Source organism: Cuculus canorus, chromosome 12 (genome assembly GCF_017976375.1).
Source record: "Cuculus canorus isolate bCucCan1 chromosome 12, bCucCan1.pri, whole genome shotgun sequence".
Lineage (NCBI taxonomy): Eukaryota > Metazoa > Chordata > Aves > Cuculiformes > Cuculidae > Cuculus > Cuculus canorus.
The window spans coordinates 15,370,678-15,391,995 of record NC_071412.1 but is presented as its reverse complement, the minus strand read 5'-3'; the positions used below and the strand labels follow the sequence as shown (position 1 = coordinate 15,391,995).

The window sequence follows — 21,318 nt, the reverse complement described above, 5'->3', positions numbered from 1 at the left end:
GGTGTCCCTGCCCATGGCAGGAGTTGGAACTGGATGGGCTTTAAGGTCCCTTCCAGCCCGAACCATTCTATGATTCTATGGAACACTGGTATCTGCCCTGCAGCCCCCATCAGCAGATACTGTGCGACAGGCGGATCTGACACATGTGTCCCAGCAGCACACGCACACAAAACCCATGGGGACCAGCTCTGCCACATCCCCTGGGAACAGCACCGCTCTTCGCCTGGAAAAAAATAAACCACGGAAACGTGAAGCAGAAAAACCCAGCCCCGCTTTGGAGGCGGTTTTGATCCTCTGGCAGCTCCAGCCTTTGCCTACCAGCAGCAGCAGGACACAGCTCTTGTCTCAATGTGTTTATTTTTAAATGCATCTTTTCAAGCATCGGGAGTCTTGGCAACAGCAGCCGGGAGGGAGAGCTTGCGCAAAGAGCCCCTAGCGCTGCAATAGGCAGTCACGCAGCACAGTGGACTGTAATCCCTGAAAAATCTGTCTCCTATATTTAGCCCCATTTAATCTCCCTCAATCAGGAAAGCTTTCAGATAAATGAATTTCTGCTTTCACCTGTACGAAGCACTTATTTTAGGGGGCTGGCAAAGTAGCCCCAGCCCCAGTGCAGCAGGAGCCCTTTCTCCTTCGCACTGTGCCCCCGGTACCGCATCAGGGGTGACAAGACACCTACAGCAGATCTTTGGGTTACTGTGATGGAACAATGCATCTCCAACACCCTTAGAATGGTTTTTAAAGGGAACCCAGTGCTCTTTCATCTGATTTATTGTTTTGCCCATGTTTAAGTGTCAGGGTTATGGTCGACTAACAAGAAAAAAGTACTTGCATGAAAGAATGTGTTGGGAAAAGGAAATTCAACATTTGTTTCTTGCCTAGAAAATCTGGGGCTTTCAGGAGGGGTTTTGTGGCACTCCAGGAGACATTGCCTTTCTGAAATCATATGATTCTCTTTTTCTTCCCTCCTCCTGGAGGTTTTGGTGAGAATTGCCCATCTGAGGGCTTTTCAGCTAAAATCAAGGCACAGAGAAAACCAAATACAACTGAAACCCATCTTTGTTCCCTCCTTGTGTGGGGTTATTTTCCATCTCTCCTCTCCAGAGCCAACACACTGCCTGTGCATCCCTGGGAGACGCTGGCCAGAAGTTATTTTCCATCAGGAAGGTCAGCGGTGCTCGAGTTTGACATTTCAAGTATTGATCATTAAGGCAATGAAGTGTTACTGGGTGAAAACAGGAGATGCTTTTCAGCAGGTCTTAACCAAGGAGATGGCTTCATTCATAGGAAGCATGGGGCTGCCCGATCCCCCATCCCCTTGCCCAGGGACGCTCCTCACAAGCTCCCACGTGCAGACAGCAGGGAAGAAAGCATCAAAATAGCTCAGCAGGGCTTATTTTGAAAGAAAAAGCCACTATCAGACCTGGTACCACGGTCACGCTGCCACGTGTCTTCCAGGACAGAGCCATTGTCCCCAAAGTCCCTGCGAGGCGAGCATGACCCTGCTCTGGTCCTGATGTTCCTCCACACCCGGTGAGCATCAGCACTGGGGGACTCCGGAGCCTCACAAACAAGAGGGAATTAAACCCCTTCCCAAACGATATGGTGCATATTGGCCATGGACTTGAGAGGGAGCCCAGGTCCCCTGAGGGCCAGAGGCAAGGGACCCGCACCTGCGAAGCACTGGGATGAGCAGAACGGTGCTCATACCCTAAATCATGCCTGGCAAACAGCAAAACACTGTCCCTGCAATCCTTGCATGGTAGGGAAGCCCCTGCAAAGCCATTTCGCCTCCCAGGCCCGTCCCCGCTTGCTTTACTCAAGCAAAGCCAACAGATTTTCCATTCAGAGGGGAAAATGCAGAAGCAGGAGCCGGCAGAGCACCCCAAGACATGTCCCAACCCAGGCTCCTCCAGACACGGAGCATGGGATCTGCTCAGGGCATGCCCAGTGCACTAGTAAAGCGTGAACGCAGGAATGACACTGCTGGAATCTGCTACCTAAAGAAATGCTTGAAATCAAACAGCTATATTTTTGTAAGATACCCAGCATTGCCAAAATTAGTCATCAAATGCTTATTGTTCCATGCACATTAGATTAGAGCCAAACAAATGCTGATTTTAATCTCTCCAGTGCTCTAATGCTCCTCAATTCAACCTTGAAAACGGCTTTTGTTCACATTAATGGCTTTCATGCTAACGAGGCTCGGTAAGATTTAACATTTAGGCACATCTCGTTCTTCATTTTAATAACAATTCCACCACAGAGAGCAACACATGTCCACAGTGTGCAGGCACGATTCGGTCACCAAACGTTTCTGAAAGTCCAGATTTAGGATTGATGCTTCAGCCGCAGTACCCGGGTGCATTTGCAGCCCGAGTTTGACTTAAAAGCAGGTGGGCTAAGAATTTCTGAGTCTCCAGTGTCAATTAAGTGGTTTCTCTTTTGTGCCAAGACACCTTCAGAGTGGAGCCAGCCAGTTGGGCTCTTGGCTTGCTTAGGCTCAGCTGCTGTTTCTATGCAGCTCTCTGTCCCAGCCTTATTAAAATGCCCTGCGCGGGACACTCACCAGGCTGCCGTGCTTGCTTCCCAGCACGCTAGACTTGTGGAGGTCTCTCATTGACTCGACAAGAGCTCTGTGCAGAGAGGGAAAGCAAAAACATTCAATCCACCATCCCAGGAGGCTGAGAGAAAACACACAAACCCTTCCTGCTTCTCCACACAGCGGCGTTGAGCAATGCATGACAGGATCCAACCCCCATGAGGCTGCTCCTGGGTAATTTTTGGATGAGCAGGAGCATCACCAGCGGTGGGTAACGAGGCTGAGCCTCACGAGCCATTGGCAGCGTCCATCCTGCTGACCCTCGTCTCCTCCTCCACGGTGACTGCCAGTCCCATTTTGAGTAATCACGCATGGCCACCTACTTTCTTCTAGAGAACAAAGTAATTCCAACACAAATAGTTATCGCTTCTGAGTCTGTTAGCAAATGAAGGCACTTACGTACACACGGCACATTACCTGAGTCATATACAGCCCCATAACATACTCATTAACCTGTCCAGAAGCCCTGTGATTGGCAGTGGGATGTAAAGCGACATCTATTCATACACCCAAGTAACGTTTGGCAGCGAGTCAGCTGCTCGCTCAGAGCCCCTGAAGCGTCGGCATGGGCACAACAGCCCTCACCCACCCCAGCCAGGGCAGGATCTGGCCCCAAACCCTGCATAGGGATGAATTGACACAGCAGCAGGGCTGGTGACAGGCAAGAAGTTGGTTCACACAGTCTCCCCAGGGCAGCCGCTTCCACGGGGAAACACAGAAGAGGAACATTTGTCCAGTGGAAAAGGACCTGGGGGTGCTGGTTGAACACAGCTAAACATGAGCCAGCAGTGGCGCTGCTGAGGCTGCACCTCAAATCCTCAGCTTTGGGCCCCTCACTCCAAGAAGGACATTGAGGGGCTGGAGCGCATCCAGAGGAGGGGAAAGAAACTGAGGAAGGGGCTGGAGAACAAGGGTTCTGGGAGCAGCTGAGGGACTTGGGGCTGTTTAGCCTGGAGAAAAGGAGGCTGAGGGGAGACCTCATCACTGTCTACAACTGCTTGAAAGGAGGTTGTAGCGAGGTGGGGGTTGGTCTCTTCTCCCCAGTGACAGGCGACAGGATGAGAGGAAATGGCCTTAAGTTGCACCAGGGCAGGTTCAGATTGGATAGTAGGAAAAATTTCTTTACTGAAAGAATGATGAAGTACTGGCAGAGGCTGCCCAGAGCAATAGTGGATTCTCCATCCCTGAAGGGATTAAAAAATTGTGTAGAGGTGGCACTTGGGGACATGGGTTAGTAGGCACGGTGGGGTTGGGCTGACAGTTGGACTGGATGATCTTAGACATCTTTTCAATCTTAATGATCCTATGATTTTTTTTCTCACTATTTTCACTGCAACTGGCTTTTGCAAGCACCAAATGAGAGGTCACACTGAGGCGCCAGGAAATGCTGTTTTGCCGGCTGCCGTGGAGCAAACTTCTCAAATGGTGCAATTTCAAAGGCTTCAGTTTCAGAATTTGTGCTTCTTTGCAAGAAACCCTTACTTGACCTTTGAAAAAAGGCCGTTTGCATGAAATCCAGCACCGGCTGATGGACACAGCTTGTTGATGAGTTCCCAGCCTGCATCCCCCCAAGGAGCAGCCCCAGGAGTCAGGGCAGGCTGCCAGAGCCCTGCACACCCGCACTGGGCTGACAACACGCTCCGTGTAGCAGCAGAGCAGCGATGACAATCAGAGTCCCGAAACCAAGTCCTGCCGGTCTGAAAAAGCTACAGCGGATGGAGGGGAAGAAGGGGTTTGATAGTTGTATGAGCTTGGGCCAGGATTATATATTGACTACTATAAAGCAGATTATGGGTATTTACGAGACAGACAAAACTGCACATCTCGTTACAGGATAACTACGTTGATAATGAAGAATAAAGCTCCCCACTGAGCCTCCATGCAGCTATTATGGATTGTACGGCTCGGTAGTTTCAACTCCAAGATAACATCAGTGGTGCTGTGGGATGTCATCCATCTCACATTGCCATGAGAGCGTGGTGGCTCCTGGGCCAGGGTCGGGGGACAGTCACAGCTCTGCTTCCCCCTCAGCACCGGTCCAGCTGAGTCCCTGCCCCAGGGCCTCATGCAGACCCATGCAAGCACCTCCACAACTGCCCGTGAGCAAAAATGCCACCTGGAAATGCTCCACTGCCAACACCAGGGACACAATCACAAATGCCATCAGCATGCTGAAGGTGCTTTTTCTTTCAGATCAAGTTTTTCCATGAATGTTTCAGTCCATTGGCAAAAAAAACCCCACCCTTATACATGTCCCAGAATAGTTATAAATATTCAAAAGCAGAGAAAAGATTCTTCTCCTTGAGAAGCTTTTTACTCCTGGTCCTGGGACGGGTTTGAAACACATGAAAAGCTGATAAGCAATTGTATAAGTTTTGCTTTATTGACACAATGTGGAGCCGTGGGGCAGAGCTCAGCAGCGTGCAGAGCCACGGGCACAATGGTCCTCACCCCTGCCAGTGGATCTCACTGTGCACCCACGCGTCAGCCCCTCTCCTCACAGGGGGAGAGGTGAATCAGCCAGCCAGGGAAAGAGCCCTCCTGCTCCCATCTCACCCCACTGCCTCTGTTTCCACCTTCTCTCCTGCTGGGATGCGATGCTGGAGCATCTGTCCCACAACTCACGCGTGTTCACACCACTGACATGAGACTCTGTCTCCCCATCCTCAGCGGCTTTTGACACATACACAGCCCACAGAGCAGGGGAGAGCCCTTCAGCCTGCTCTTGACAGCACTTCAGAGACCAAAATCCTACCATAACCAGCAACACTCCTTGTTTTCTCCTTATTTATGCACCCGGCTGATGGCACAAACAGCTGGGGCGGCAGAGGGAAGCTGAGCGAATGGTTTCAGCTCTGCATCCAGCCACAGGAAACACCTTTGGGCTCTAATAAACACCGGAATAAATGCACTGAGCAGGGCCTCAAACACGAGAATGTTCCCATAAAATAGGCTGTCACGTTCCCATCCCTTCTATCCCACTGGGCTTCACCCTGCCCAGCACAGCTGGAGAGCAGCGGTGGGGATGAGCTTGCGGACCGCATGGCAAAGCTAAAGGCTCTGCTGGGGGGACAGCAAACGTGATGAGGGCAAAGGACCCCACTGACACTGAGTCCAAGTGCTGCAGGAGCTGTGGCTGCCCTGAAGGGGTGCATTTGCGTTGCCCCACACTCAGCCTTGACCCAAGGAGCTGCACCAGGGCTGCTACGAAGCTCCGTGGGGTGATGGCCTCAACAAAGAGGTCATGGGGGGTAAACAGGAACGTGGGCATCCCCCAGGCTCACTCCGCCCCACGTCTGCACAGCCCAGAGCCCTACTAGAGCAACTCTAGTGAAGGGGGCCGGGGCAGCAGTGCACTGGGAGACTCCAAAAGGCAGTTTCCAAGGTTGTGGTGCCAATCCAGGTGTCCTTGCACCTTGGCGGGTGCTGTACAGGAGCCGGCATCCTGCGCTCAGGAACAATGCTATGATTAGATGTATGATGCTGTGATGATATAAACACCACGGCAATCTCCTGGCAGAGGAGAGACCAAGGAGACCAGGCAGTCGTACAGCCAAAGGCAGAGCTTCCAAGCGTCTGAGACCCCATCACCACAGCAATATTCTGATTTGGTGCTGACAAAGTGGGTCTGAGCTGCAAAGAGCCAGAGCAGATCCCTGCTTCTGCACCCACTGGGGCGGTGGGTGCACCCCAGCTCCCTGATGGTGACCCCAGAGCAGGTCGCAGGCCCCCACAATGGGATTTTTGGCGGGCATGGTTTGCTTTCAGAAAGCAGCTTGTCCTCAATGTATGGACAAGGAGAAGAGGCAAAGAGAGCTTCGTGTTTATCCAACTTGTATAGAGCATTAAATTGATTTTACAAATATTAAGGATTAATCCCATTAACATGGTCTAAACAAAGGACAAAAGACAGATGAATATTTCCGAAGCGCTATCTGCCAGCTGAGTGTTTTCCAGCCTGGAAGGAAGTGACTGGGATTTCCCTGGAGTTAGTTTTTCAATTATTTCTTCTTTCTAGAGACCCCAGGCTGCCTGGGAAGAGCCTCTCCTCTTCCCAAGCTGCTGGGAAAAAGCACCAAGTGAGGCCAGATGTCTCCTGGCCATGGGGCCAGGCTGTCATCATGCATCCCCATCCCTCCTTGACCACGGTGCTGCTTCCCACTCACCCCATGCACTTCACATGGTCCCACAGATGTCACAGACTGCCCAGGGATGAGGCAAAAAGCATCCTTGGCACCAGCACTTGTGATATCATTGGGGGGCCCATTTTGGACCACTTTTTTCCCCAGGAAACCTTCTGGGGGAGGCAAATCAAACCTTTCCTGGGCTCACATGCTGAGAAGAAACACAAATCCCACGCTTGTCAATAAATTCTATAAACAAGCACACTTTTTCCTCCCACTCTGTTTCCCAACTCCCTCCCACCCCGCAAAGCCAGGGGAAACATCCTGACGAAGCACAAAGGGTTTCTGGCCCCTGGAGCTGCTCTGGGTCACCGACCACAGGATTTTACCCTCCTCCAGCTTCTTGAAATAATGTTTCCTTGAGGGTAAAAAATAACTCATGCTTTTTCTCAACTTGAGGGGGTTTTAGGAATTTCAGAGAGAGGAAAATGTCTCTTTTCACGTGTTAAGATGAGCAGGTGACTGAGCCAGGCGCTCATCCACGAGCGTTATTTCACATCGCATAACACATCATCAAGAAGACTGAATCAAGAGACTTGGTTACAATGCTTTTTTTCCAGCCAGGATCCAGCAGTTTTAAGCAGAATAAGCAGGGCTGCCGGTATAACAGAAAGCCTCTGATGGGAGGATGCCATAAATCTAAACCCTCCTTTACTCACCTGCTTTTCAATTGAAAGGCACATAGCTGGGTATAAAGGGCTGGGGGACAGCGGGGACATGGGCAGCTGCTGGACACCAAGGGTAAGAAACTGCTTCAGAGGATGCTGGGGGGGTGAGGGTAAAAAAATCAGAGCAAAAAAAGGACTACTGGGAGCACTAACAGGGGAGGCTGAATAAAATCACTGCATCATACAACGACAGAACGACGGAATGCTTTCAGTTGCAAGGAACCTTGAAGCCCACCCAGTTTCAACCCCTACCATGGGCACGGACACCTCCCTCCGGATCAGGTTGCTCAAAGCCCCATCCAACCTGGCCTTGAACACCTCCAGGGATGGGGCAGCCACCACTGCTCTGGGCAACCTCAGCCAGGACTTCCACACCTTCACAAGAAAATATTTCTTCGCAAGGTGTCATCTCAATCTCCCCTCCTTCACCTGAAACACATTCTCCCTCATCCTATCCCTGCACTCTCTCATCAAGAGCCCCTCCCCAGCTTTTCTGCAGCCCCTTTCAGTACTGGAAGCTGCTCTAAGGTCTCCTCTGAACCTTCTCCAGGCTGAACAACCCCAACTCTCTCAGCCTGTCCTCATACAGGAGGTTCTCCAGCCCTCAGATCATCTCCATGGGCTCCTTTGGACTCGCTCCAACAGATCCACGTCCCTCCTGCGCTGAGGACTCCAGAACTGAAAAGAGGACTCCAGATACCTACTAAGCTTCAGCTTTTTATGGGACATGAACCACAGAAACTTATTTATCTTGGCAAATAGGACTTCTCTAACACAGGGTGATGGCGCACGGGTGAGCAGCTCAGACACCTCTCCCTCACTGCTTGTTTTCTACAGAACCTCCCCCCCCTCAAATGTTCCCTGGGAATGAGCACAGTGGGATGCTTCTTGGGGAAAGGGTCAGCATCCCCCTGGAGCCCAGCCTCCAGTGGCTCCTTTCCCCTCCCAGCTGCTCCCGCATAAAGCCATTCACTCCTGGACCACTTACAAAACTGTGAGTGTATTTTGGAAGTTTATCCCAGTTGGGGGCCAAAGTTTTCCAAAAGAGACGAAAAAAAAAAGCAAAATAAAAAGAAGAAGAAGGAAAATAAACACTATCTTCTAAATATTTCAGCCTTCAGAAACCCGTTTCCTGGCCAGCACGAGGAAGCGCCAGAGCCTGGGTGGATGAAGGTCACAGGGGCTGCGATGCGAGAGGCACAGACTGCCCCGCTGCCAGCCGGCGCGGTGCCCGCCACGGAGCTGGAGCCCAGACAAGCCCTGCCTTGTGCGCCAGCTCCCAGGAAGGGGGAAACCACTCACAGAAGCAAAAGAGAGACTTGTTATTCCGGCACAAACAAGAGCACAGGGCAGCTCATGGAGGAACAGTTGATATTCCTGCCCTGTGATGTGCATGCATTTGCCACAGCCTCAAAGCTTGCCTTTTCCCTATTTTTCCTTGTATTTTAGCACGCAGTGCTTTGGAATCATGTTTCTTAGCACTTCATATAATCATGAGAGCAGCCAAAGTGACTCTCTTTGCCAGAGGTTTGTAGTGAACTGACCTGGAGCTGTGGAAGCTCCTGGGAAGGCACAGGAGCCCACATCTCACAGGCTGAGCCCACGTGGGATGCTCGCTGCATGCCACAGCTTCATCCAAGTTCACCCAAGCAATATTCTGTATATTCAGCTTTTTGGCCACTTGTTCAAAGTACTCAGCACTTCCAAAATGACTGAATCCTCCACGGATCTGCTCTCATGTGATGTACAGAGCTTCCTCGGGGTATTAGGTCAGATTCTGGGAGGAACAGAGCTGCGGCTACTCCTCTTGATAAAAAAATGCTTCTCTGGACATGGAACTGCCTGCCCTGCTATCCGCAGAGCACTTGGAGATGGCACAGAGCAGGTGAGAGGGGCTGCCACGTCCCTGGGCTGTTTCCATCCCGCTCTGGTCCCCTCACGGCCACCCCAGGTCCGTTAGGGCGTGGGCACAGCGCAGGGTCCTCACCTGCCCTGCTCTGCTCCACAGGCTCGTCGGGCGCCTCCTGACACCCAGGATGGATGGGGGCTCAGGGAAACGTGAGTGCTCCTTGACCCTGGAAGAAAGGGAAAACCTTGGCTTACTGCAGCGCTGCTGCCATGCACCCCAAGCCCCCGCAGGCACAAAGCCTCTGCCTCAGCTTGACCACACGCCCTCAGGACAAGCTGGGTGCCAACACGCACCAGGCTGCAGCCCCAGCACCAGTGCAGCTGCAGGCAGCTAATGCCTAATTACATTAGAATCCTAGAATCATTAAGGTTGGAAAAGACTTCTAAGCTCATCCAGTCTAACCATCAGCCCAACACCACTATGCCTACTAAACCATATCCTGAAGAGCCACATTTACAAGTTTTTGACTACCCGCAGGGATGGAGACTCCACCACTTCCCTGGGCAGCCTCTGCCAGTGCTTCACCATTCTTTCAGTAAAGAATTTTTTCCCGGTATCCAATTTAAATCTCCCCTGGTGCAACTTGAGGCCATTTCCTTTCACTTTTGTCACCTTTTACTTGGGAGAAGAGACCAGCACCCACCTCGCTACAACACCCTTTCAGGTACTTGTAGAAAGCCATAAGGTGTCCGCTCAGCTTCCTTTTCTCCAGGCTTACCAGCCCCAGTTCCCTCAGCCGCTCATCACAAGACTTGTGCTCCAGAGCCTTCACCAGCATTATTGCTCTTCTCTGGACACACTCCAGCCCTCTGCTCTCATTGCTGGACCCCAGCTCTGCATGGCAAAACTGCTGCTTGTCCCAGCTGCAAGCAGGCATTTCATAGCATGGGAATCTCTCATTGGTGGGGATATTGAGCCCCAAATCACCTAATGCAGAGACTCTGTCTGCTGGCATGAAGACAGCCCCAATCTGCCCGCAGCCATGGGACACCCAAGCACCGCAGCCAATACTCCCGGTGCTGCTGGCACAGATAGGTCAGGATGTGTCCCTCCATCACCCTGGAGCCCTCACAGCACCTGCAAGGGCTGGGATGCCTCAGGATGGGCACGCAGCAAGGGTCCTGTGCACAGACAGAGAGATCATTATTCTCTGGGAAATTTATAGCAGCTATTGTACAAGGGGAGAGCAGAGATGCTCCGAGCAGACCAGGGCTGCACTGTCTGAAAGGACAGCGATGGCTGCAAGGGGCCCTTATCCCTGCATTGCTACTGGCTCAGGCTTTGGCCACAGCTCCAGCACTCTACAAATCCAGGGAAACAGCCTTTTAGCTCCTTCCATTACCAAACCCAAACAACATTAACGCAGTGCCCGGTGCTGGTATCCCTTGGTCCCCAACACAGCCATGTGCACATCCCCAGGCTGTCCCCAGCGGCTTCCTCAGCTGTGCCACAGGGCTTTTTGCCTGGAGCACGGCTATTCCCAACCCTTTGGCACAGGAGGTGGGTGAGAATTTTTCCATAAGGCCCAACAGCTTGTCTGAGGGATCCGCACAGCAGATTGTTGGCGGAAGTAACCACCACTCCAAGAGGGGGAAAATCCAGGTCTGCATCCTGGTGGGAGGATGGGGGCTGCAGTCGGCATCCGGATGGAGAGGGCAGCACATTGCAGCTTGGAGACACAGTCCCCATCCCGGCACTAAGCAGGAGCAGGCTCTTCCTTGGCCATGCTTTTAAATGAACATGGAGCCACAGGTTGGAAAGACTCATTTTTGGGGCAGCGAGGTGCCCATCACCCTGCCCTGCTTGCGGCTGCCTGGCTTTCCAATCAAGCCAGGTCCTTGTTTTGCTCACCAGCTGCGTGCCATACCGTGACCTCAATCTGAGCTGGGATCTGAAGGCTTTACCCTAATTCTCTGCTCTTTCCAATTCAAGCAACACCTTGGCTGCTCCAGCACCACCCTGGCACAGCCTCTCCCTGGGCAGTTTTGCTCCCAGGGCTTTTCACAGTGATGCTTGAGGCTCCGCAGACCAACTCTGGCCAGAGAGCTGCAGCAAGGGGGCTTTGCCAACAGCTTGGCGATGAACAAAGGAGCGTGGGATTTCTGGGAGCTGAGCTTGGCACAGGTCTCCTCCCAGCCCGGGTAGGACAGGATTCACAGATTTGGGGGGTGGGGGGGCTCTAGCAGCTGGCTCCGTCACGTAGATTTTGCCTGCTGCCAGATTTGGGCAATTACACACTGACTCGGGAGATAGGAATCCAGGATTCCACTCCTTCGAGCTCTCTGCTAGCTGGGTAATGAATTGAACTATTCATCATTTGATAAAATTTCCATGAAAAGAAGAAGAAGGGGGGGGGTGCCCCTGCGTTGCATTTGCAGGGGATGAATTACAGCGCCCAGTGAGCCTGCTGGCCACAGACGGGCAATATTAAAGCGCCAGATTAATGCTGCATTGAATCACAATTAAAACTCATTAAAAAGCCGCAGGCCAGACAAGTTGCCTTTGATGAGAGTAATACTTCTTGAAACGGGGAGCTTCCACTTTTAGACTCAAAGCAGCCCGTTGTGCTTGTTCCCAGCCCCCAGAAATCCCACCAAAGCTAAAGATTAGTGCTCATCCACACTACTGGAGACAAGGGGACTTGTTCTGTGCTTTATTAACAATTCAGTACTGACTGCCTTGTTCTGCCCCGGTCCAGCTGGTAAGCAACGTGGCCTCGTTACCCGCGTCCAGCTGTGGCACCGCGCACCATTACAAGACCTCTACCCAGCAGGTGCTGCAAAGCAGCTCCTCCGGAAAAGCCACCGTCCTTCCACACCTGCCTTGGACCCACCTCAGCAATCCATTTTGCATAATTACTGATTTATGAGCAATGTCTGCCTAGGCAGCCCAAACGAGTGAGGCTCTTCCAACCGCAGCATCACTGAACCCCAACTAAAACCAGAGAGATTTTAAGGCAGCGAGAGGCAGAGAAAGCCCTTCTCTTCCCACACCCTCCACAGGAGGCTTCTGCCTTCATGCCCACTTCCCACTCACTATGACACTCGGTCCTGCATGTGAACCTGGCCCCAGTCCCCAGTGCACAGCCCCGGCTGGGTTCAAGGTTAAAGAAGCCCTATTGATCATGAGCAAAACTCCATGCAATGATAAATCCCGTTAATCTATTTGCTAGGGAGACTGGTTAGCTTGCACCTAATCCATTAGCATGAGTTTTATTCACATTATTTGGAGCCGCTCCTCAAGCCTCAGAGCACACGCAGTGCTCAATCAAATTCCATTTTAGCGAACAGCCTAAAGAAGACTTCAGCCCTTAATGCTCCAGGAACAAAGTCAAGCTGTTCTGTCCAAAGCCATTTTCCCTGATAACATGGCCCAGTGCCTTCAATCAAGTTTCCTATTGACTGAATCAGTATCAGCTTTTCCATGGGATCAGCATTTGCCCCAGACACTCTAAACCTGCCCTTCGTGCCGAGGTGGAGGACAGTGCAACTCGTCATCAGGAGCATCATTTCGGCTGCCGTGGTCATGGCATTGTAACTGTAATCTCACAACCAAAAGCCTCTGCAATAATCACTATTTACCAACATTAAGAGGAGTCCAGAGGAGGGCTATGAAGATGATCTGAGCGCTGGGCACCTCTGCTATGAGGACAGGCTGAGAGAGTTGGGGTTGTTTGGCCTGAAGAAGAGAAGGCTCTGGGGAGACCTTAGAGCAGCTTCTAGTACTGAAAAGGGGCTCCAGGAAAGCTCGGGAGAGAACATTTCACAAGGACATGGAGGGAAAGGATGAGGGGAAATGGCTTTAAACTGGAAGGGGGAAAATTTAGATTAGACATTAGGAAGAAATTCTTCACAATGAGGGTGGTGAGGCCCTGGCCCAGGTTGCCCAGGGCAGTGGTGGCTGCCCCATCCCTGAAGGTGTTCAAGGCCAGGTTGGATGGGGCTTTGAGCAACCTGATCCAGTGGGAGGTGTCCCTGCCCATGGCAGGGGGTTGGAACTGGATGGGCTTTAAGGTCCCTTTCAACCCAAACCGCTCTATGATTCTATGATTGAAGACATCATTAATTTACCACGTTGGATCAAGGCAGACCACAGTTGCAATTTCCTCTCTGGGTTTTAGCTTCATCTGCTTGCTGAACTTTCAGGATGAGCTGTTATCTAGGCAGCGTGGCTTGATGACTAATGCCATTTAATAGATAAGAAAGCCAGAGGAAACCATAGGCTAACGCGCTCTGTGGGACCTCCCAGACGGCATCCTCTTCTAAATGGCATCTTTTAGAAACACATTCAAGCATTTCAAGACTATATTCCCCAGATTAATACGCTTCTGGGCCTCCACTAACTTGTGTTTGTGGTTAATTATAGTTAGGGCTTTGGAAACAGCCTCTGGCAATGGGTGGGAGCTGGAAGCACCATTGCCATACCAAGGGAATTCTGCCATGACTCTGCCTGCCAAAACACACCCAGCACAACCCCTGCTCGGAGGTTAAATTTGTCTAGGGCTTCTCTGGCCACGGGATTCCCACTTGTGTATCCCCAAAGAGCCTATTAACCTTTTAATGGGAAGTAAGCCCAGAGAGCCCAGCCGTGGGTTCTTTCCTCCTACTTCTGTTCTCCATCCTGTGACTCACGTCCCTTTTCCCGTGAGCCCAGTGCTGCCCGCCTGCCATCAGCCTGGCTTCATGCACTTGCTGCTTGCTTGGATAAAGCAGAAATTCATCCAGGACCAAGAGCTACTCTCCCAGCCCTGGCAAACCATCGAGCAATTCTCTGTTTGCCATGAGACCCAAGCCTGTCAGCACTATTTGCCTATTGTTTTTGCAGCAGACTTGTTTAGCTTTCATAGAATCATAGAATGGGTTGAAAGGGACCCTAAAGCCTATCCAGTTCCAACCCCTGCCACAGGCAGGGACACTTCCCACTGGATCAGGTCACTCCAAGCCCCATCCAGCCTGGCCTTGAACACCTCCAGGGATGGGGCAGCCACCACTGCTCTGGACAACCTGAGCCAGGGCCTCTCCACCCTCACAGGAAAACATTGCTTCACAAGATCCCATCTCAAACTCCCCTCTTTCAGCTGAAAACCGTTCCCCCCATCCTATGGGCCGTTTTTCTGTTTGCAAGCAACAGAGACCCAAACCTGAGCCTCAGATTCTCACAGAACCAGCTGATCTACAGCAGCGATGAAGTCGTCCCCATTTCTTATAGTACCTTCTCAGCAGAAGGTGGCTCTTACTGCAGAGCACAGAGAATGCCCTGGACAGGCAGAGATGATTTGGTGTGCACGGCACAGCATGGCATGCAATGCAATCAAACAGATCTCTGAGCATGAGGTGTGGGCTCTTTTTCCATTTCAATCGGTCCTTCTCCATCCTATTTATAATCTGCCTAAACTCTCCTGCATAGCAAACTCCCCCAAAAGAACGAGGGTTGAGGATGCACTGCATCTGCTTGCATTTTTCCTGTGGGAGAGAAGGAGGTGGACTGGGATATGGATGAAACTAGCTTGTTTCACATCCTGACAGCAGATATTTCTGTCCCCTCCTTGCCTTCCTCCAGTTCCCCACACACCCCAAGAAAAGCTTTTTGTGCCTCCCCATGTTAGCGCTAGGACAGCTCTGCCTGGTCTTGGGCACTCGCACCTGATTTTCCTCTAAGAGCAAATTGCTCAGGACTGTTTGCAAAGTTCATAAAACGCTATCCATGGCTCCTGTTTCCAGTACCACCTGGGAAGTGGCTCCAGCGTGGGAGTTATTGCAGGAACACTGTAAATGCCTGTCCTTGACAGCCCTTGGAGCTGTCAGCTTCACTGGTCTTAGATAACGTTCCTGGTAGTTAGATACCCACAGCTGGACAGGACGCAAACATCCCAGGTGCCTCTGGGATTTCCCTCTTCTCCTGCCCCACTGTGGGAACACACAAAATTCCTGGTCCCCAAACACCTTCCCATATCCCCCAGCCTCGGGTCACCGGACCCTTTCCGAAATGCCCACCATGCACTGACTCCTGGCAGCCAAAACCACACAGAAAAAGCATCTCCTCTCCAACAGGCGCTCATGACACTTTCTTTTACCCTCACCACATCATCCTGGGCCATAAACGCCAGCCTGGTGCCCAGGGGAAGGATCAGTGAATGAGGAACACGTTCTCCACCTCAGTGCTGGGGTCCGTGCCCTGACTTGCCTGGAAAGACCCCAGAGCTGATGCTGAGGCAGGGCAGGAACCTGCTTTTGGGGTTTCTTTACCTTGCATCAGGATAGTCCATACACAGAGTATATTAAAGCTTTACAGCGCTTTAGCAAAAGCATACTTTGTGCAGATGGTCTAAATCTTCCCAGTTTACACCTCCATTCCTTGAAAATTAACAGCAGGGACCTTCTCCGTCTGACTGATGGTGCTTTCCTTGCAGCCCTGCTGCCTTTTCTCAAAGCTCTGAATAAATTCACTCACACTCAGAAAAAAAAACCTGTTAATGAGCACTACTAATTAGTCAGTCTGGCTTAAAACTGTGACACCTTTTTTTCAGTGAGTTTGTAGTTTTTTTAATCCAACTGATCTTTCAGGCCCGTCCATCAATTTCCCTCTCAGCTCCCAGAAGAGTTGGAAACACACTTTTTCTTGAGCACAGATGCTGTTGGGTTTGTCAAGCTGGCAGTGGCTGCGGGATGGCATGACACAGCACGAGGCACACGGAAACACCCAACAACAAATGCAAACACTGGTGACTGCCCAGCAAAAGCCAAGCAGGTAAAATGCAAGTTATTTGCTGAGGACAAAGACAGGAGAGAGCGATTCATCCCCAGCAGCCTCCTCACTGGGGAGCCTGGGAACACACCGGCCCTGGAGAATCTTCTGGCTCCTTGGATGTCCCCAGCAGGCTCATGCCAACACATGTGACCCTGCCGTGTGGCCCCTCCTGCCAGGGACGCCAGCAATATTTATTTGAGGTGAAAGGCAGCAAACAGCACAGCTCTCACTGCCCTTCATGGAGATGTCCCACCTCGGCGCTTGGAGAAGGACCACAACAGCTTCAGCCCTGTTTGCTTCTACCCTGCATGCACCGATTTCGTTAATCCAGTGCCGTGCCCAATGCACCAGCAGGTCTGTGCTATGGCCCTGTGAGCTGTGCCACAGCCCAGATCAGCAGCGTGGCACAAAAACCCACATGGACCCCATCGATCCCATTGCCAGGATGGTAACCACAGCCCACTGAGACCCTTCCAGCAATGGCCAGACCCTGCCTCCACAGGGCCAGGCAGCCTTTACACTCAAGGGCTTCTCAAGGCTGAGGAGCTGCTGTTTCCCCTCAAGGTGTGTGAACCATTAGACTCAGCAGCAGAACCACATCCTCATGTCTGGGCCACGGAGCAAGTGGGAGAGCTCCAGCCAAGCAGGTCCAGCTTGGACCATGCTGTTCCCAAAGTCCCATGGCTCCCACCAGCTGGTGGTAGCTGCTTTCTTCCGGACACTGCCATATCATGCCATACCACGCACCAATTCAGCAGGATGCTGCAAGCTCTGGACCACCCCATTGGAAGTCTCACCCTGGCATAACCCCGACCACGCTGCAGGATGGGGTGAGTGGGAGGCATTGAACTCGTCTCCTCGAGGGATTGTAGGGACAAGGAGAAATGAGAAAGAGTTCTCAGAAAGCAAAACCTTCCCCTCTGCAGCAATTTGGGAGAGCGGAGCTGTAAGGCTGATGCAGCAGATGCTTCGAGGGTAGATTTGGGGGGCCTCAAGCGGCTCTGCATCTGCTTTGGATGGGTTTACTCTGCCACCACCGAGCCCTTCCACCCCACAGCCCCCTCGTTTTGCTCTTTAAACCCCCCACACACACCCCAGCCCCATTGCCGAGGTCTCCCCCCCGCCCAGAGGAGCCGGCAGCCACCTGTAGAGGTCTGGGCAGCAGCAGCAGCATCTGCCGAGCGCCTCGGAGCGGGGTCCCCCCCGCGGGGGGTGCTCAGCCCTGCCCGCGCCCCCCCCCCCGGCCCGGACCCTCCAAGGGTTAAAAATGCAGCACGGCTGCGAGTCGGAAAACGAGGCGAGGAAATTGCACTTAAAAAGACAATAAAATTATATATATATATATTTAAAATAACGCCCGCAGCCCCCAGCGCAGCATCCTGCGGAGGTTCCGGGGGGGACACAGCATCTCTTACCTTGGTGACAGTCATGCGGGAAGGCGCGGGGGGCGAGCGAGCTCCGCGGGAAGCGGGAGATGCGCGGAGAGAGTGGATAGGAAAATAAAAGGGTGGGGAGGGAAGGAGGGAGCGACTGAGGAGGGGAGGGAGGCGTTTGCCCCGCAGCAGCGGGGTCTGCGCGGAGCCGCCGCTGATGTCAGCCCGCACCGCCGGCCCCGAGCGGCGCCGCCCGCGGGGAGGGGGCGGCCGCGGGGCTGCCGGGCGCCGCGAGGGGAGGGCGCGGGTTAACTCTTTGGCGACCCGAGTGTCTGTCGCTGGGGGGAAGGGGGGTGGGTAGGCACCTGCTGTTCCCCAGCCGCGGCACAGCCGCGTCTCCGAGCCCATCCGCATCCCCAGCACCGTCTCCAACCTCGATGCCGTCCCCTTCCTCATCCTCAACCCCAGCCACCAACGCCAACCCCACCTTTCTCATCCCCCTTCCGCATCCTCGCCCCCATTCTCACTCCATCCTCGTTCCCACCTCCAACCCCACTGCCATCCTCTCTGGCACACCTATAGCCAACCCCATCCTCATCCACAGCCTCTATCCAACCCAATCCAACCTTCATCCCTAATCCCAGCCCGAACCCCATCTCCAACCCCATCACCATCCTCACCCCCATCCTCATCTCCATCCTCAATCCTATTCCCAATTCCACCTCCATCCTCATCCCCATCCTCATCCCCATCCTCAATCGCACCCTCAGCCCCAACCCCAGCTACCAAGCCCAACATCATCTTTCTCATTCCCTTTCACCATCCTCCCCCCCATCCTCTCTCCATCCTGATCCCCACCCCCAACCTCATCACCAACCCCATCGCCATCCCCACCCACATACCTATACCCAACCCCATCCTCATCCACAAGGTCAATCCCATCCCCAACCCCATCCACATCCCCAAACCCATCTCCATCCCCATCACCATCCTCCCCACATAACTATACCCAAACCCATCCTCATCCACAACCTCAATCAAATCCATATCCCCAACTCCATCAACATCCGCACCCCCATCCCCATCCTCATCCCCAGCCCCAATCCCACCTCTATCCCCAACCCCATCTCTGTCCCCATCTCTGTCTCCAACCTCCCTATCCCCACCCCCCCCCCAGTGATGAACAGGGGAATGGCAGCTGCCTGAGTTCCTCCCTGCAACCCATCCATCACCAAAGCCCAGTGGTGACCAGTAAGACCAGTGCACATACACTGGGAGCACAATGACCCTCCTTTCTCTGAAGCTATCAAAATAAATGTGGGTTTCTGGGCACTGACCAGGCAACAGGCTGCATCACAAGCTTCTGCAGGGGAGTTGCAACCAAGTCATATATTTTATCATCAGCTTTCTTCAGCAGAGCTGGGGATGTGGTGCGGGGTTTGCACGCTCCTGGATGGGGATTGTAGTAGTGTCGTCTAGCATCCAGAAGCACCTCTCCGTGTTCTTGTTTCCCTTCACATACAGGGTGATTTGCGTTTTTTCCCCTGTTATAGACAGTGACAAGTGACGATACCAGAGCCACAGCTTTGTCCCAGTTCTGTGGTGTGGTCCAGCCTGGAGGTGGCCCTCAGATGCACAGGGTCGCTTAGGATTCTGGTGTCCAACCATGTGCTGGATGCCTGGGTTCTTCAACAGCCCAGAGCCCAACCAGCTGCTATGAGGTCACTGCTGAAGGAGTAAAATCTGTGTGATTTCATCTCATTTCCTCTTCCCACCACTGAGCAAACCAACCTCCTGACGGCACCATCTCAAAATAAATCCAGAGACGCAGGGTACCAGGAGGCCATGAAGCATCTCTGATAGCCATGGCCTGCATCTCCAGGCCTTGCACCAGGCACGAAACACAGGCATTTGGTCACATTTTTAAAGATCACTGGAATTGAGAGAAGCAGCACTTAGAAAAAGTAGTATTTTAGCCCATTGTCTCCTACTTACATGCGAACGAAACCAGCCCAGGCGCAGGGTCATCCAGCCATTAGATTCGATGTTGCACCAGCTTATTTTTTTGTTGCTGAATTAAAACTACTTGAGGCCAACACCAAATGCCTTTCCAGTTCCCCTTAAAGAAAAGCGCTCTGCCAATAAACAAAGGATTTCCTTTTCGTAAGGAGATTATTCAGCCAAGAGTCTGATGAAAGATTACTGAGTTTTATTCTAGTGCTGAGCCTTCCCATAAAATATCGGTGGATCTGATAACAAGTGAATACTGAGAGCTGTAAAAAGTGCCTGTCGTTGGATATTCCTCTCAAAACCAGCTCTGTTCTTAAAGATAAACCATGTGCCGTGGGCTGGACTGGAAACTGTGAGGAAGGTTAATACAATTAATGTACAGCTAATGACATTACCCAGCAGAAGCAGCCACTTCTAATTCCCGAACCACCCAACGATGACCTCTTCCCAACAAAACAACCATTTTCCTGGGAGCTGGTGATGGAATCGGGAGGCTCAATGTGGACAGAGATGATGCTTAAAACTAAACAGAGCTTGTGAGGTCACCGAGGTGGGGAATGCCAAGGCCTGGAGAAGCCAAAAGGGAGAAACCAGGCCCTTGCAAAGGCTCATGCTGTGGAAACGGCAGCCATAGGGGCCACCCTGCCTCCTGTGCTCGTCTGGAGCCACTGGGATTAATTAGCACCAATTAGCTGATTGAAACAACTTGCTTGGAGCCACAAACTGGGACAGACGGCAGAGGTAGGGTGAGAAGGGAAAAGGCTGCTGGGAAAGCATGCGCTGCCGGGTGGCTCCTGGGGGCCTGATCCTGCTGATGGAGGGAGGCTGCCGTCACACAGCCGCTCCCTGTGGTGCTAAACCCCAGCATCCCCCAAACCCCAGAAGCTGCTGCTGGGGGGAGAGCCTAGAAATGCTCCTGTTGGGGAAAGCACTGGGACCCCCTTCAGAGTGGAGGGAGGAGGAGAGGAAGGGCTGTGGATGCAGTCCCACCAGCTGAGCCCTTGCTGGGGAGCAGGAGGGATGCTGAGGTGGCTCAGCCCTTACTGGGATGGGAAGGTGGGATTTTGCAGCAGTGAGGAAGCCACAGCAGTGCTGGCCCTGCCCTGAGTGCCTGCGCTGCAGCTGCCTTCCAGCAACACCACAGGCTGAGGGCACCCATTGCAGCATCTCTGCAGGAGTCCCGGCAGAAAATGGCATTAATGGGTGCATGGGGTTCTACTGAGACTTGGTGGGGGCAAACGGGTCCTTAGCTTTACTCCACAGCCAGGAAAATAGTGCAGGCTCCTTGTTGCACCAATATAACACAGCAACTCCAGCTCCTAACAGTCCAGCTTTTGGCACACTGGGAAGGATTTTATCATATTTTGGATCAAAATTAAGCTAGTGATAGATTGCAGGGGCTTTGTTACTGGGGTTTTTCTTTGAAGGTTTTGCTTTCTCAGCCTGGATTTGCCCTCTTTGGGGGCTGAGGAGGGGGGTTTGCCAGGGATGTACAGACCTGTACTGACAGCGCACAGTCCTTGGGGTAACGGGGATGCTCAGCGCCCGCAAAGAGTTAAAATCTCCTGCTGGCACCGTGCAGATCTGTCCTGGCCTCCTCGGGCTGGACTTGCCTACAGAGGAAATCATCATCAGACACGGGCTGCTTGGGGAGGATATCTCCATCCCTACGCTGCATACGTGGCTCATGGGAACGCGTCTCCCACGGCCCAGGAGGATGCCTAGGCGAATATTCCTGCGGGGCTGGATCAGGCCATGCAGCCCCAACCCCCTGCAGAGGCATCTGCTGCACAGAGCTGCCGAGCAGAGCCTTTGCTGGAGGGAG

At 52.6% G+C, this 21,318-nt stretch overlaps 2 protein-coding genes across 11 annotated transcripts in view; one reads left to right on the top strand and one right to left on the bottom strand.

Moving 5' to 3' along the window:
- Positions 1 to 19,711, bottom strand: part of CORO2B (coronin 2B) — a 48,892-nt gene extending 29,181 nt beyond the window's left edge. For 2 of the 9 annotated variants that reach the window (XM_054077956.1, XM_054077959.1), the window contains exons 1-3: positions 17,526 to 17,752; positions 9,442 to 9,529; positions 2,570 to 2,636 (exon numbers count right to left, since the gene is read on the bottom strand). In XM_054077956.1, the coding sequence (XP_053933931.1) occupies positions 2,570 to 2,620 (51 nt within the window). In that variant the 5' untranslated portion in view covers positions 2,621 to 2,636; positions 9,442 to 9,529; positions 17,526 to 17,752. Of the gene's footprint in view, positions 1 to 2,569; positions 2,637 to 9,441; positions 9,530 to 17,525; positions 17,753 to 19,478 lie in introns of those variants that run through there. The other 7 variants (XM_054077957.1, XM_054077958.1, XM_054077961.1 and 4 more) reach the window with 5 other exon arrangements.
- The window catches only part of ITGA11 (integrin subunit alpha 11), a 75,628-nt gene continuing 68,843 nt past the window's right edge, over positions 14,534 to 21,318 (top strand). Inside the window, exon 1 of one of the 2 annotated variants that reach the window (XM_054077951.1) lies at positions 14,534 to 16,940. In XM_054077951.1, the coding sequence (XP_053933926.1) occupies positions 16,936 to 16,940 (5 nt within the window). In that variant the 5' untranslated portion in view covers positions 14,534 to 16,935. Of the gene's footprint in view, positions 16,941 to 19,949; positions 20,235 to 21,318 lie in introns of those variants that run through there. The other variant, XM_054077952.1, reaches the window with a different exon arrangement.